Source organism: Akebia trifoliata, chromosome 13, assembly GCF_017979445.1.
Source record: "Akebia trifoliata isolate Shusen 1 chromosome 13, ASM1797944v1, whole genome shotgun sequence".
Classification (NCBI taxonomy): Eukaryota; Viridiplantae; Streptophyta; class Magnoliopsida; order Ranunculales; family Lardizabalaceae; genus Akebia; species Akebia trifoliata.
In genome coordinates this window covers 2584134-2600000 of record NC_141387.1, presented here as the reverse complement: position 1 = coordinate 2600000, position 15867 = coordinate 2584134, and the positions used below count along the sequence as shown (strand labels likewise).

General features: G+C 35.3%; 1 protein-coding gene, 1 long non-coding RNA gene and 1 pseudogene across 8 annotated transcripts; 1 reads left to right on the top strand and 2 right to left on the bottom strand.

Annotated features, from left to right (window-relative positions):
* Positions 1-945: 945 nt before the first annotated feature.
* LOC147387292 (uncharacterized) lies at positions 946-4626 on the top strand. 6 transcript variants are annotated; one of them, XR_015171138.1, is made up of 4 exons: positions 946-1453; positions 2571-2677; positions 3196-3324; positions 4039-4625. It is a non-coding gene; the product is annotated as an uncharacterized LOC147387292 (long non-coding RNA). The 6 variants fall into 6 exon arrangements; XR_015171139.1 differs by having other exon boundaries at positions 947-1453; positions 4084-4626; XR_015171136.1 differs by having other exon boundaries at positions 947-1453; positions 3196-3242.
* A 2566-nt stretch (positions 4627-7192) lies between these two features.
* Positions 7193-14937, bottom strand: LOC147387290 (periodic tryptophan protein 2-like; annotated as a pseudogene). The gene is made up of 13 exons (XR_015171135.1): positions 14471-14937; positions 11366-11440; positions 10834-11262; positions 10271-10615; positions 9896-10111; positions 9607-9783; positions 9150-9386; positions 8728-9070; positions 8307-8569; positions 8051-8209; positions 7584-7742; positions 7357-7507; positions 7193-7270 (listed from the first exon to the last, which is right to left on the bottom strand). The product of XR_015171135.1 is annotated as a periodic tryptophan protein 2-like (transcript).
* Positions 11373-13933, bottom strand: LOC147387291 (protein FAR1-RELATED SEQUENCE 9-like). The gene is made up of 3 exons (XM_086421535.1): positions 13187-13933; positions 11539-13099; positions 11373-11440 (listed from the first exon to the last, which is right to left on the bottom strand). The coding sequence occupies exons 1-3, from the start codon at positions 13931-13933 to the stop codon at positions 11373-11375; spliced, it is 2376 nt and encodes a 791-aa protein (XP_086277661.1).
* Positions 14938-15867: the final 930 nt, after the last annotated feature.

The window sequence follows — 15867 nt, the reverse complement described above, 5'->3', positions numbered from 1 at the left end:
TGAGTCTTAGGAACGCTGTTCATATATATATATATATATATGGGGAAGGGATCGGTGAACAAAATCTGAGACAAAGATCCATAAACAATTATATGGATCGTCGGATCGCGATGATCTAACGGCGTAGATCTATTTCACGGTCAATAACAACACAAATGTTAATAATTTCACTCAATACTTTTACAAATTCTAAACACCTCCCCGACCCAAAATCTCCTCTTCTCTTCTCGTTTCAAACTCTCTCTAACTCAGTCTCAAAACCCTTCTCTCTTCTCTCTTCTCCTTCATTTTCAGATTTCTCTAACTCAAACCCTTCTCTTCTCCTTCGTTTCAGATTTCTCTCTTCTCTCTTCTCCTCATTTTACCCGAAATCCTAACTCTCTTCCTCTCTATTGCGACGACGACGACGACGAACTACCGTTCCCTAGCCAAAATCTCCTCTCTTCTCCTTCGTTTCAAACTCTTCTCTAACTCAGTCTCAAAACCCTTCTCTCTTCTCTCTTCTTCTTAATTTCAGATTTCTCTAACTCAAACCCTTCTCTTCTCCTTCGTTTCAGATTTCTCTCTTCTCTCTTCTCCTCATTTTATCCGAAATCCTAACTCTCTTCCTCTCTATTGCGACGACGACAACGAACTACCGTTCCTCTGCGACTCTCTGACCTCAACGACAACGACGAACAAGATCCACTCTCCTCAACAAGATCCTAACTACAATAACAACAAGAATCAAACAAAATAATATATTTCTTTCTCTTTTCAGGTTCGATTTCTTACCAGATTTTAGGGTTTATGCTTGAATCATTTGAAAATTTTCTTATTTTTATTCTAGAGATAATTGATTTAAGAACTAGGGTTTCATGAACATTAGTTTGTTCTAATTTCATTTTTCCAAGGTAATGGATCTAATTTGGATGGAATTTGATTGAATGAGTATACTAAATGAGATTTTATATACTCGATTATTTTTGTTGATATCTAATAATCAAATAGTCGATTGCTTGGATGTTTACATCATTTTGAACTTTGTTCTAATTATTGGATTGCTAAATGAAGAAAATATAAAAGGTGCAAAAGTAGATACTTGTCAAATTTTTTTTTCTTCACGAAGTTCGTGGTTAATTTTCTTATGGAGGGTTGAAATTGTTTGATATTCTAAGGCATCCTTCCTTCGCTTTTTTTTGAGATAAAAATAAAATATATAAATTTGCCAATATTGGTTTAGAATATGGATCTAGATATAGTTGAATGACAATATTGTTGGATTAGGATTCATGTAGCCAACCCCAAATGGTGGGGTTAAGGTTTTGTTGAGTGATTGTTAATCTGTGGTAGTATGTATGTTTGTGTGAGTGGGTGTGCATGCAGGGTTCACACTTGGATTATGCATCTCAATCCCAAGGTCGATATACTGAGCCAGACAATTGTGAACACACAACTCTCAAGGGCTCAAGGGGTAATGGGTTCTTCTGACATTATTCTTATTAATCTTTGTACAATTTAATAGCGCATAGCAAAATATAGAGGAAGATGGAGAGTTCTCTATTCTTTGCAATGGGTTCTCTTGTCAAGAGATAGGTGCATATCTAAATGTGGAGGAAAAAATTTAGATTGCTTTGTTACCATTTTGTCTCAGCTTTACTAATTGTTTTGTTCTTAGTATGCATATTGGAAATTGGAACACATGTATGAGTTGTTTGAGGGTGGTGATCTGCTTGGAATGGTTCTTGGTTTCCCTTTCTATTGCTTGCTTTCTTTTACAACCCAATCAAGAAAATAGATACATGGACAGAGCTCTCATTATTTCACCCAGAACAAATATCCTATCCTTCACAAGACCTGCCCAAACTTCTCCAACTATAACAGATAAATACATACATGAAAGACAAGAAACACAGGCCTTGAATTCCCAACCAACCCCATCCCTCTTCCTTGTCCTACTCCATCAACTGCTTAATCTACGGTTGTATTTACTTCTTACCAATTGCCAAGACTCGGGATATATACATTCGGGTGACACTAAAACAGCACAAATAACTTCAAAATATTCATTAGAATAAGGAATGCATTGGCCCATTAGAAATAATTTCATTCCTCTATTCAATACTATTTAAAATAATGTCAATCCAAGTGTGTTCATATCTACTCTTACAAAAGTCCCTTGCTTGAGTTGAAATCCATCTAACCATCATGAGTGCGTAGAGATGCATAGCAATCCCATTCCTCCCTCTGATGCCCAATTCATCCTTTGCTTTGCCTCCAAAGCTGAACAAGCCTCATTCATAAGCACTCACACAAATGAGATGGCCGCTCCAAGTGGCATCCTATGTACTAATGATATAGTATGTTATTGAAAAGTGTATTTTCTTAAATAAAAAAAAAAAAACTATGGGTGTCCGTCATAAAAAAAAAAAAAAAATTATTTGATTCTACTTTGCACGGTTGCCCTTTTATGAATATATCATAGATCTGAAGGCACACGTGATTTCTCAACTTTGCCATGCTAAGTGGCCTTAGTTTTCTTTTAATGTCATTTGATTGTTGGAGCTCACTACGTGTTTTTTTTCTTCCAGGAGTTGATAGTGTAGGAACAATTTTTGCATCTCTTGTAACACATGCTTCTATCCAAGCATTACAACTAGATCTTATCATAAATGCAGGCAGTGCTGGTGGCTTTAAGGTATATTTATGTTTCTGAGTCTCTCTCTCTTTCTAAAATTCAGTCTTCTCGAGCTATTTCTGTATCATCATTATGGAAGCCTTATCTCAAATATTTGGAGTTGGCTGAAGGAATCGTGTTTCATAATTAGAATTCAGAATAGCTTATTTCTGTACTAAGTGGAAGAGGTGCCAACTTGCTCTTACTTTCATGCGGTGTGTAGTCTATTGACTATATATTATAGCATACAATGATGAGTTGTGCTTATTAATAAGATTAAAGGAAGAATTGTATGAAGTGTTATTGGAATCATAATTGATTGAGTATGGCACGTGGGGGAGTCAGATTATCATGACTTGATCTTAGTGGATAGTAAAATGTTTGAAGAGTCCATCTCGGTCTTCTCTATATACAGTCACCAATTTCTGTGATTTATACTTGATTTTCCTATTCGCATAATTTTTCCAATCGGGCCATGATAGATAGTTTCCCTTGTTGAGTTTCTCATATTTTTTTATTTGCCTTTGAAACACCAATAGGTGTATTGCAGAGAAGATAGGCTTGGCTTGCAAGTGGGGTTACAAAGGTGCAACTCTATACAATCACCAATATATTGCATATGCCAGATCATCCTCTATTCTCATACAAACCCCAAATCAAATCTCTGAGTTAAGGATCTCTTTCTCACAAAACCCCGCATATTCATCTTTGTCAATTTGTTTTGACAGTATAGATTCTTATGAATTTGTATTGATTTTATTGCATTTGTTCTATTTTGAATCTAAACCCTAAAAAGCAACGCTTTATACGTTAATCTTCCGTTACACAAAGATTTTTGATTGTGATATATAGATTTTATTTGTTTTTTTTTTGATTAATTTATCTTTCAATGATGTTGTTTGAAAGCCTAATTAGTTTTGTTTTTTTTATCATTGTTATCCAATTTATCCCTTTTAAGTCTCAATGAAACTAAATATCTAAATCTATATTTTTCAAAATTTTAATTTATTTATGGTCTAGTTTTCATGGTTGATGTTCATGATGACAATCCTCGCAAATTGAAACATTAGAAATTGCCACAGGAAGGGTTTTCCAAGGTTCTTCATTTTATGGTACTTGAATTTTGCGATTATAGGGTTCTCAAATCTCAAGGCTTTTTTGCTTTTGATCGTCGACCTATTGTTGGAGATATTATCCCAATTTCTAATATTTTAATTGTCTTCTGGACCTATCAAAATTCAAAACCATTAATCAGGTAAGATTTCCTTATGATTTAAAATGAGATTGTTGTTAAAGGCATGTTAATTACAATACTTCTCTCTATGATTGTTTAATATGTATGAAGGATAAAATGGGAGAATTTAACATGTTTTTATTTGCAGCACTGAAGTTGAGTGCTGATGATATTAAATGCCTCCGTAGTGCAGATGAACTATGCCTTTAATTAGTTATTTTAGCTAAGAGAAGGTGTGGAGAGCTTTGTGGATGGCTCCGTCTACTAAGAGACATCATATGAGAGATTCTAGATAACCGGGTTCGGGAACAAAATGGGTTGATTCGAGAAAGGAGTGGGCGACCTTAGAAGCCTTAGCTTTGAGGAGGATATCGAAGAGGGCATTGAAGAAGGCAGAGTCGGGGGAGAAACCTTGCAAAAAACATAGCCAATTGAAGGAGATGAGGGCATTGTTTGGATGTTTGATTATATATTGGATTAAGTTTGGGAAGGGCATTTGGGTCTTTTCACATTGCTGACTGGAGTCAAGGGGGCATGTCATCAATTTCAAAACACGGGTATCTCCAATATTCAGCAAGACATGAGGGAGCATTTCATCAATTTTAAAATATAGGGGTATCTCCAATATTTAGCAAGAGCTGAGGGGGCAAGTGTAAAATAAGTATTTTTTTTCAAAACTTACTCTTTTAGCGACAACCATGATTGTAGTTAAAGACCTATTGAATTTTTTTTTTTGTTTTAGTTAAAAACCATGATTGTGCAGCTATCAGGGCAAAAACTATCTAATTTCTATTGAATTTTTTTTTGTTTTTGTTTTTGGTTATCTTCTAACCATGGCCAGTTAATTGAACTATCCAGTTGGGTAAAGCACACTCACACAAAACACTAGAGAGTGCCTAGTAGAAGTAGAAAAGATGCCCTCGTAGACATGTTGGTAATGCCTCATATAATACCTACCTCAATGCAAGCTGTTGAGTTTGGGAATAAAATTGTTGTAACAAGGCATTTGCCATCATTGTTGTCGTATACAATAGCTGCAGCTTGAGGTTATAATTTATTAGGTATAAAACTGAAACTATGGCGTGGAAGGGTGTTTGATATTTGTCACACGTTCTATGCTTTGCCAAATTTATGCAACAATTCCCATTTATTATTATTAGGACTAACAATGGAATGCTAGAGTTCCACATGGTTAGAAAAAAAGAAGCTTCCAAGAGTAAGTTTCAATAAGAGAGAGAATTAACAAGAGGGGATGGTTTAATAGCAAATTTCGAATCCAAATGCTTCCATATGTCTTGGTTCCGACCCTGGCTCATCTGGTCCCCCTTAGTTGGACTGGACACCCGTTATAAAAAAATAATAATAATAAGAGAATTTGATTGAGATGATTTGGACAAGTACAATTCAAATTTTTTTTTTTTTTTTTTGCTATGTAAATAGGCATGTAATTGTCCTAGAATTGTTAAACTCCAACTAAAATCCACGAAGTTTGGAGTTTTTAGGTTTTGGTGACAACTTCAGCACAAAAGAAATATACAACGTACTAAGTAATATATCATGTTGAGTGCAGGGATTGGATTGACATTGGGGGCAGGGGCACTTGCCCCAACAAGAAATTTCAAAATCAAAAGTTTAGTGAGCTATTGCCACTATTGCCCCCAGAATTATTTTTTTAAGTCTTAGTTGCCCCCACACAAAAAAATGGCCCCACATGGGCAAAATCCTGGCTCTGCCCCTGGTTGAGTGCACAGGTTCAATTACTGACAGCATTACTTAGAAATGAATTGAAGAATAATATTTGTTCAGCTGACACAACTTTTTTGGGAAGAGATGTGTGTGTTTGTTTAATGAGGAGGATAAGGTTTTGAGGATGATGAGAAACAGAAAAACAAAGCAACTGACTCTCTTAGCCAATGAGCTTTGTTGTTGACTATGATATCAGTTAACTTTACATGGTCTGAAGTTCTAGAGCAGGCCCACTCTGAAGACGAGGTTTTGAAAAGATCCAAGAGGTAAGTAATGGACCCAATTTTTATTTTTGAAAACGAAGAAGCTTTATTGAAAAAGAGGACAAGGAGTCCTCTAATGAAAAAAAAAAAGCAACAAACAAAGGTCAAAAGGCACCAGCAGCAGAGAGGAAAACAAAACAAAAAACAGGCCCCCAACACCCAAGGGAGCAGTCACCCTCTGCACAACAGATTCCACCTGAACAAGAAATCTTCAAACAAGATAAATAACTGTGCACACCGTTACCTATTCTTATGTCGGATTTCACCTTGTGACACCAAATTTACTGTGAGGGTTCATGAATTTCCACGCAAGCCTATTCTTTCTTATTTTCTTGATTGGTTTGCTGGTTCAGGTACAATAAGGGCTGTTTTGTAGCTGTCCCCCACTCCCACCCCAAATGTGTACATGAATAAACATTTCCATTTTCACACTTTTCTGTTCTTAAGCACACTAGTGGCATTATTTGTCAACTTCTTTATTGTCAAATTGTGGTTGTTTTACTACTGTTTTGTATATTAAAGTTGGGTCGATTCATGTTTAAACATAACAAGATCACACGCTGGAAGAATATCTTCTACTCACTCAAGGTTTCAACTTCCTCTCCTTAAACTTCTTAAATTCAATTTTGGCAACGAAATCTTTTCAAGATGAATCTATAGAATAAATCAATAAACAAATTTGAGGAGTTATGCAGGCATTTTGAATAAAATTGGTTTAAACAAATAACAAAGAGAACAAATCCATTCAAAAAAGCCAGAGTTTTCCATTCCAATCAGAGACTTCAATAAGCAGTCCTCATATAAAAAAGACGGAAATTCTAACACTTCAACAAATTGAGAAGAACACCAACCCTTTGAACACGGCCAGTAATTGCAACCAATCGGCTTTTAATTTGACGTACACGTTCCAAGTTAAGAGTACTAATCTTCGAAGTGAAATTATCTAAGGCCGGGTGTGCCTCTCGCTCCAATGTTCTTGCCTGGTCAGAAATAGAATGGCTGTGTACAGGCATAGCCATGGACAAGAATAGGCCCAAGACAGCAATCCAAAGGACCAAACCATAGGTTGGGCAGCCTAGATTGGCCATTGCAGCCCTCCACATGACAAGAAAAAAGCTCATCTATGCATAAAAGTGTGTAGAGAAAATAAGGAAAACTAAAAGGGTTTTTGAGTTATCCGTTCTCCATTCTTTTTTTTTATTAACCTTTTTCTGTTGTTGCTATCTAATGATAGTAGTTGGACTCGATGTGATTCACAGCATCCTTGCAGAGCACTAATCGTACTTCCATTATGGGTGGCTCAAGATCTTTCTCTTGTAGTGCATTTCGAAGCAACTGTTGCATCTGGGATGCGAAGGTATCATCTAAGATCTGCAAATATTGAACAAGTAAAAAAGGACTAAGGACAAGTATAAAATGAAAATTTTAAAATGAAAACCCTTCTATAGAATTGCTACCTAATAACTCTCTGTAGAATTGCTTCTGTTGCCGAGTCAATTGACGCCGTTGCTTCATCTAGAACAAGAATTCTATTTCTCTTAAGTAGTACTCTTCCAAGGCAGAATAATTGGCACTACCCAACACTCCAATTGTTCCCTTCATCACTCACTGTTGGACAAACCCAAATGAGAACGAGAGGTCTGATATGATGATTACTAGAAGATTAGAATTAGTTTTGTCTTACCTCCCATATTTGTTGGTTAGAATAGAGGCCTAAAAGATCCAAATTAGTTCGAACCATACCCTTGAAAAGAGTTGGTTCTCGAGGCAATGAGGACGACTTGTCTTTGAGGTTTTTGAACATTGGTAAAATTCTATTTTTGCCTAGTATCCACGTTGAGATCTGTAGGTTGGAGACAGAAAATTCAGACTTAGTTATTTCTTTATGTACGTATGTATGTGCTTGTGGAAACATATAAAAATGCATGTTATCCCAAGAGTGCGTGTGTCGTAACTACTATTTCTGACAACAAGAACCAAATGCCCATACAAGGAACTCTTAAAGGTAGGGATAATGGTTCTTGAGTTCAACTCCGCTACACGGGAGGAATCTCACCCTCTTAGATACAACGTGACCAAAAAGGTGAAACCATCGATGCATAATACCAAAACGTTATGTGTGTTTGTGAGAGGGACATGTAGAAGACTTACCGGTATGAGAGGGAGCCTCATCTTAACTAAAGAAAAGGCGTTGAGCTTGAAGAACATAGAAGAGTTAATACAACACAGAGACGCTATATGGTTCGTAGAGGCATGTGCAACCACATGCACTTTTACATATGGCCCATTAAACTCATCAATCTTTTATTGCTGCAACAAAAATAGTTATCGATGAGAATAGCTCACGATGATCAACTGAGTAATTAAGACTCTAAAATTAAATATTCTTATTCATTTTTATTTTTACCGGCAGAGATGTCGAACTTTGCAATATCTTCGATCATGAAGTCATTCAAAGGATAGAGAGGGTTTAATCTTGGTTGAAGTAACCATGCCTCATGCCCATTTTCTAATAAAGATTGAATCAAATCTTTTGGTTGGTTGGTAGCCAAAAACTCTCTGCAGAGTACCCATTAATCAGAAGTATTGGACTCTGTTTTCTCCCTCCTTCATGCCTCCACAGATTCTGATTGCACTTCCATTGTCTACAATGGATCATAAACCCATCTTCTGTATGATTCACAAAGAAATACCCAATTAGGAAAAATTATAATCCATTAAGACTTGGACTACCTTTCAAGTCTCAAATCAAGATTGAACCAAGTCTTAAAGTTGAATTGGATCAAGGTTTGAAGTATTTGAACAATTAATTTATTGTTAAAAAATACCTGTTTTTATCTCATGAAGAGTACTAGATGGGTATGATTTTTTGTTCGAATCTGACGACGAGAAGTCCTTAAGGCTTCCACGAGGTGTTTGTAAGATATAGGTTCTCAAGAGAGACTGTAAGAGAACACGTAAATCTTCCCCTCTTGTTCCCTTCTAAGCTTACCAAGCATCTCAAAAGATCCGCAAATGAAACATGAAGCTCCCCTTTAAGATCAACCATCTCCTTTGTTAAATTGTTTTTTCTCAATCATTCTAAGTGTTCCATGTAATGTTGTAGACTCCTTCCAAGCATAGAAACCAAGACGAAATGGCTTCATTATTTTCTTCCCTTCAAGAATATATCTATGAAGAAATTAATCAAAATTTAGTAAACTCATAATAGTGAGAGTAATTAGAAGGAAAAAAACGCATTGTTTTATACCTCGAACCAGAAGCCGATGCAAGGATGAGATGGTAATTCATGTATTGTGTATAGGGAGTTCTATTATCTACTTTGCACAAATCTACTTTTTCATCTATAATGTCCTTCTCCACAGCTTTAAACACAATGTACCCACCAACCTTTCCTCTTAAGATTGAATGAAGTTCTCCCACACCTTGATTTCGTTCACATAAATCTTTCATATCGTTTGAGTTCATCTTCATTGTGAAATGAAATCTAAGAAACAGAGCTTAAATCAGTCAATTTTAGTAAAATTTGATAATAAAATAAGAAACCTAATATTTCAAAAGATTTACATGCCTTCCTATATCTGTTTTTTGGAATTTAAAAAAACAAAAAACAAAAAAATGTAATAAAAATATCTAAGCAAGTTTTCGATAAATAAATTGAACCTAATATTTTTTTTTTCCCAAGCAATGCTTACCCAAGTACTTACCAAATTCAAAGGATGCCCATCAATTGAGCATAAATATCTAAGCAAGTATTCATTGGAAGAACAAGTATCTGCCAGATCCTGATGCAATTTGGTAATTGCCTTCTGCAAGGATCTTAGAACTGGAACCAAACTTCTTAAATTTTGCTGAATAGAGTGTCCATGAGCTTTACATAGCTCCTGCAATACAAACCAATCATTAATTAATAACAATGAAACCCAGCATGCATAAACAATGCCTAGCAGCATGAATAATAACAGAAGCTTTAGAAACTATGGCTACAAGACAGACCTGAGACCATCGAAGAATGAACTCCAAATGTGGAGAACTTTCCTGAAGGTCTGCAAATGCCCCTCTGCAAATATCTTAAGGGGATTGATGAAGCAACAGCCAGAATATCTACTGGATTCACAGAAACAATGTTTTTTTTTATTAGAGAATCTTCATTTAGACGGAGATTGAGTAAGAACGCCCTCTGATGTTAATCCTTACTAAGAGCTGCATCAACTGCTTGAAAATATGAAATAAATAAGTTTGTCAGATTGAACAAGTACATGTGATAATTGAGAACTCTACAATTATCATTTCTTGTGGCATGAACAATCTTTTGAGATGCAAGGTCAGAAGAAAGAAGACTGGGAAAATACTAAGTGAGGAAAAAAGTACCTCTGGAGTGACATCGACATCGAGATCAGTGGGATCAAAGACAAAGGATTCATCAATTGAATAGACTAAAACACGCTCTGTTGCTGCTGCTGCCCAACATCGACCAGTCGGTGATATTCTCAAGCACTTAGTCCCAATAATAGGCCTTCCAGCGTTTGGCATGGATCCAGGTAAATCATACCCCAGCTTTCCACGGGTTTGTTTGTCAACACCTTCCTCTACATCGCTATTCTCATCATCAATTAAATCTAAGAGGCCATTTTCTGTCATTTTCTTTGAGTTTAAAATGTCTCAAACTCCGTCCAAGGATAGATTGTGGGTTATTTGAAACCTACGTAGCAATACCTGGTGTGATATGAAACAATCCAAACTATTACGTTATTCGGTTCATAAAAAACAACTGTCATTCATACATTGACACACAAACAACATAGTGGGGAAAGGAAAAAAAGCAAAAAAAAAAAAAAAACAGATTTGAGAAATCTATGTAAAAGCAAACAAGTACAAGTGAATATTATATTTTAATCTGTAAATCATAAAAGAATAAATGGATGCAAACCAACCTGATCTGCAACATCATACATGCATATGTATTTGCTACTTCCCGCGACTAAAATGTAACTGCCATCAGTAGAATAACATAGGCTTGTAAAATACTTTCCTAAGCTTGAATTGGTTGCCAATCTCCGATCAGTCATGAGACACCCACCAACAATGTCTTTGCGTCCCTCAATTGTGTACATTAACAGGCCATCTATAGGATCCCATAAATGGATTTGACCATCTAATGTACTGGAAGCCAACTGCTTCCCATCTGAACGATAAACCACTGTAAGAACATCATGTGTGTGTGAAAATGTTTCAACGACAACTTTCCAGTTAAAATTTTGACAGTTCGCTCTTAGCTGTCTTACCAGCACGTCATTTTCATCTAAGAGCATACTTGAGAGTTATGTAATCAAATCTCCGAGGTCGATACCTCTGGCCAGTACCTTTAGTTGCATAATTTAAGAAAATTACAAATTAAATAATGTGATGCAATAAATACCATAAACATCATAGCAAAAGATATCAAAAGAAAACACAAATGATTACCAATTGTTTAATGCAAACGAAATGCCTCGTGATCACTTTCCATATCCTGGTCCAATTCTTGTATATCATCATTATCTGAGGAAAACATAATAAATAAGACTATTTGTTATAATTTCTCGATTAGTTAAAAAAATGGAACTAAGAAATTAACTTAAAAAAAGAATTACAATTGCCTTGGACAGTAGAATCTATCTTCTTTCTCTTTGGATTTGTAGGACATATTCGTTTGTCGTGTCCAAGTTTGTGACATAGTGCACATTTTCTTTTCTTCTTCTGTTGGCTCAACTCAATACCACTTTTCAATCTACCCGTACTATCAACATTTCCCTTTCCTTTCTCATCTTTCTTCCTACCCTTTGTTTGCGAAATGTTTGGGTTTAGAAGCAACAATTGAGATGGGTTATTATTACATTGATCATGTCTGCCTTCAATTGCAGGAACCACAATACTTGACATTTCTTCACGTCGAATTTCACAAATTTGTTGAGAAAGTTCATTTAAAGTATTCATGAACAATGTGTATGCTTTCGTTGAAGGTGTTGCAAAACTGGCCAATTTAGTAGCTTGTTGACACATATTGGCAAATCTCATTGTGTCTGATAGTTCTTTCCCGTCGCTTGTTATATGTGCGTCCGTCATCCTAAATTTGTTAGCCCCTTGTCGCCATCTTTCAAGAATGAAGTGTGACGGTATTTCATCAATGTCAAGGTGTGTAAACACCTTTAAAAAATGTCGACAAAGAATTCCAAGAAACTCAAATTGTTTACATTCGCATGTACCCTTGTAGGTATCCAAATTGAATTTCAAAAGAAACTCTTCAGACTCGCCACACTTAGTTTTCACTAAAAATGTTTGAAATCCATCTTCCATTTCTTTTCTTTCAACTTTATACCGGAAAACTTGGATCCATTCTTTCTTAAATTTGTCAAACATAGCTTTAGTATAAACTTTTGCGGCATGCTTCAAAAGTAACTCCTTGTCATTAACACATCGAAACTTGTGCTCTGTCTCATAATCTAAATCACTCTCCTTTTTCATAATATCTTTCAGTGCTTGTTCATACTTGATAACAAATTCTCTGAGATTTGTTTTCGAATTAATGAATCCATCAAAAAATGCCTTAATGCTTTCGCTACGCCCAGTGGTATTCATACCAGCAAAAAAAATGCTTCGATTATAAGTAGGGACCCAAGATTCTCGTATCTGAAATAATTGTTGAAGCCATTCATTTCCTTCTAATCTATTTTTCTCAATCACGCTATTCCACTGCTTTTCGAACTCGTCCCCTGTGTATGTCGACATAATACATTTTTCCATCTCACTTCTGAAATTAGAACCTTCAAAGTATTTATGAGATAACTTCTCTGCAAACTTCTTCCTGATGTGCCAAATACATAAGCGATGATGGGTGTTGGGAAAAACTTTGGTAATTGCATTTCTCATTGCCAAATCTTGATCTGTGATTATCGAAATTGGATGTCGTCCTCTCATAGCTTGAAGCCAAGTCTCAAATAACCATATGAAAGTAGTTTCTGTTTCATCTTGTAGAAGAGCGCATCCAAATTGAATTGACTGAAAATGATGATTTACCCCAGTAAATGGAGCAAACGGCATCTCGTACTTATTTGTCCTATAAGTTGTATCAAATGTAACGACATCACCGAAATACTCATATGATAATCTTGACCTAGCATCCACCCAAAAAAAGTTTGTCGCCCTCCTATCATCATCGTACTGTATTGCATAGAAAAATTGCGGATTTTCATTTTATTTTTTCATGAAGTAATTGAGTACAAAATTTGCATCTCCTTTTTCCAACACCTTATGCCTAACATCCCTCAGGTGGTTGTAACAGTCTCTATCATTGAAACCAATCAGATCCCCACCAAGAATTGTTGGAACTTTACTAACTTGAATATTTTCTCTTTGGAATATTTCAACTAAATCTTTAGCAATTTTCGGCATACTTCGATTTGATCTCATTTTCATTCTCCTTGCTGGTGTGACTAACTTGTGATTATGATTGTCATTGAAAAGAGACACTTTCCATTTTGCTGTATATTTATCGAATACGATGCGCATGTATGCCTCACATCCACATTTAAAAGTTGAACAACTTTTGGAAATCTTCTTTTTGCCCCGTTCATTTCCATGTGTTATCGTCTCTTCTTGCGCTTTCGAGGCATGTTTACCTTCGTGTATGCAAACATATGTTACTCCGGTCACCTGATCTGAACCCCGTACTGTTTTATTTGTACTTCGTACACGAATGCAAAAACCTTCCTGACGTGCATAATCTTCATAGTATTTTTTCGCTTCCTCAATAGTATAAAAAAGCATCCCTACATACGGAGTATTTAACTTTTCAACATCTTTGCCGGGACTTTGGAATTGAATATGTTCCCCAATATCTACTTGTATGGCCGATGATGATCCTATGTTTTCACCAATAGGGACACTCCCCATATCTTCACCGATAGGCAAATTCCCCATATCTTCACCGATATGCACACTCTCCAAATTTTCATCGACAGGCACACTCCCACAATCAACGTCAATCGTATCCATGATAACTCCCAGATAGTAACCAATTATCTAAAACAAATATCATCCAAATATACATCTAATTAATTTAACTAATTATCAACGTGAGAGTATACTAAACTATTTTAATTTGTAATTTTGACTTTTGCACAGTGTACAATCAAAGAGAGAAACCAGGAGGCGATGTCAGGTTATCTTATAGATAGCCGGAAGAACGCACAGTTCTCAGTCCCACGGTAAGGGAGCCCTGTGTTCTCAATCTTTGACTGTACAGAGTACAGTAATTGATGTGTGTGTGTGCATGTGTAATTTTTTTTATATAAAATTATAAATTAGACTATCGAATACACAATAACATTTTATTATAAATTTATAAATTAGATTATCAAATACCCAATAATATTTGATTTATAAAATAAAAAAAATTAATTATAAATTATTTGCAACTCCCTTTAACATTCGATTCAATTTATAAATATGTAATCAACCAAATCCCTTGATTTTGAAGATGAAAAACTTTTCATTTTTACATACAATGAAAAATGCAAGTTGGAGTTGTACCTCAAACTTTGGTATGTTTTTCCTCGTTCCTCTTTCAAATGCAAGTATCAGTAGAAATGCCAATGCAGGTCCTTTTATGTCAACAAGAAAGTTCTGCACGTGAGCAGGGCACGAGCTTTGTCTTAATTTAGTATTACTGAGTCAATGTAGATTACATACATATGTTAATGAAGAAAACAAATATGAAAATAAAAACTCCAATGAATATATTGAAGATGTCATAGTTCGATGGGAAAACTTAGCCGAACACACCGAAAAACATAAAATAATTTTCTTCTATTGAAACCACCACATTAAAATCACTCATAAAGAAAAACAACAGGAAATAGGTGTTCATTAAAGATTACTCATTTTGATTGTGTGTAAGAAGGCATAGACCAGAGCACTTAACAAAGTACATAAGTTTTATAATAAAAGAGACGTATTCATTCATTGTTTTGGTATGTGGAAATAAGATCATCATACAAACTTCAAACAATTATAATCCATGTTCCAAAGCAGCATTCAAGGTTCGATTACTAATAAGATTCCATATGGACATATTGTAAAGGATGTATGGCTAGTGTACAAAATACAACATTCATTGCAAATTTATATATTTTATTTTTATCTCAAAAAAAAGCGAAGGAAGGATGCCTTAGAATATCAAACAATTTCAACCCTCCATAAGAAAATTAACCACGAACTTCGTGAAGAAAAAAAAATTTGACAAGTATCTACTTTTGCACCTTTTATATTTTCTTCATTTAGCAATCCAATAATTAGAACAAAGTTCAAAATGATGTAAACATCCAAGCAATCGACTATTTGATTATTAGATATCAACAAAAATAATCGAGTATATAAATATCTCATTTAGTATACTCATTCAATCAAATTTCCATCCAAATTAGATCCATTACCTTGGAAAAATGAAATTAGAACAAACTAATGTTCATGAAACCCTAGTTCTTAAATCAATTATCTCTAGAATAAAAATAAGAAAATTTTCAAATGATTCAAGCATAAACCCTAAAATCTGGTAAGAAATCGAACCTGAAAAGAGAAGAAATATATTATTTTGTTTGATTCTTGTTGTTATTGTAGTTAGGATCTTGTTGAGGAGAGTGGATCTTGTTCGTCATTGTCGTTGAGGTCAGAGAGTCGTAGAGGAACGGTAGTTCGTTGTCGTCGTCGCAATAGAGAGGAAGAGAGTTAGGATTTCGGATAAAATGAGGAGAAGAGAGAAGAGAGAAATCTGAAACGAAGGAGAAGAGAAGGGTTTGAGTTAGAGAAATCTGAAATGAAGGAGAAGAGAGAAGAGAGAAGGGTTTTGAGACTAGTTAGAGAAGAGTTTGAAACGAAGGAGAAGAGAGGAGATTTTGGCTAGGGAACGGTAGTTCGTTGTCGTCGTCGCA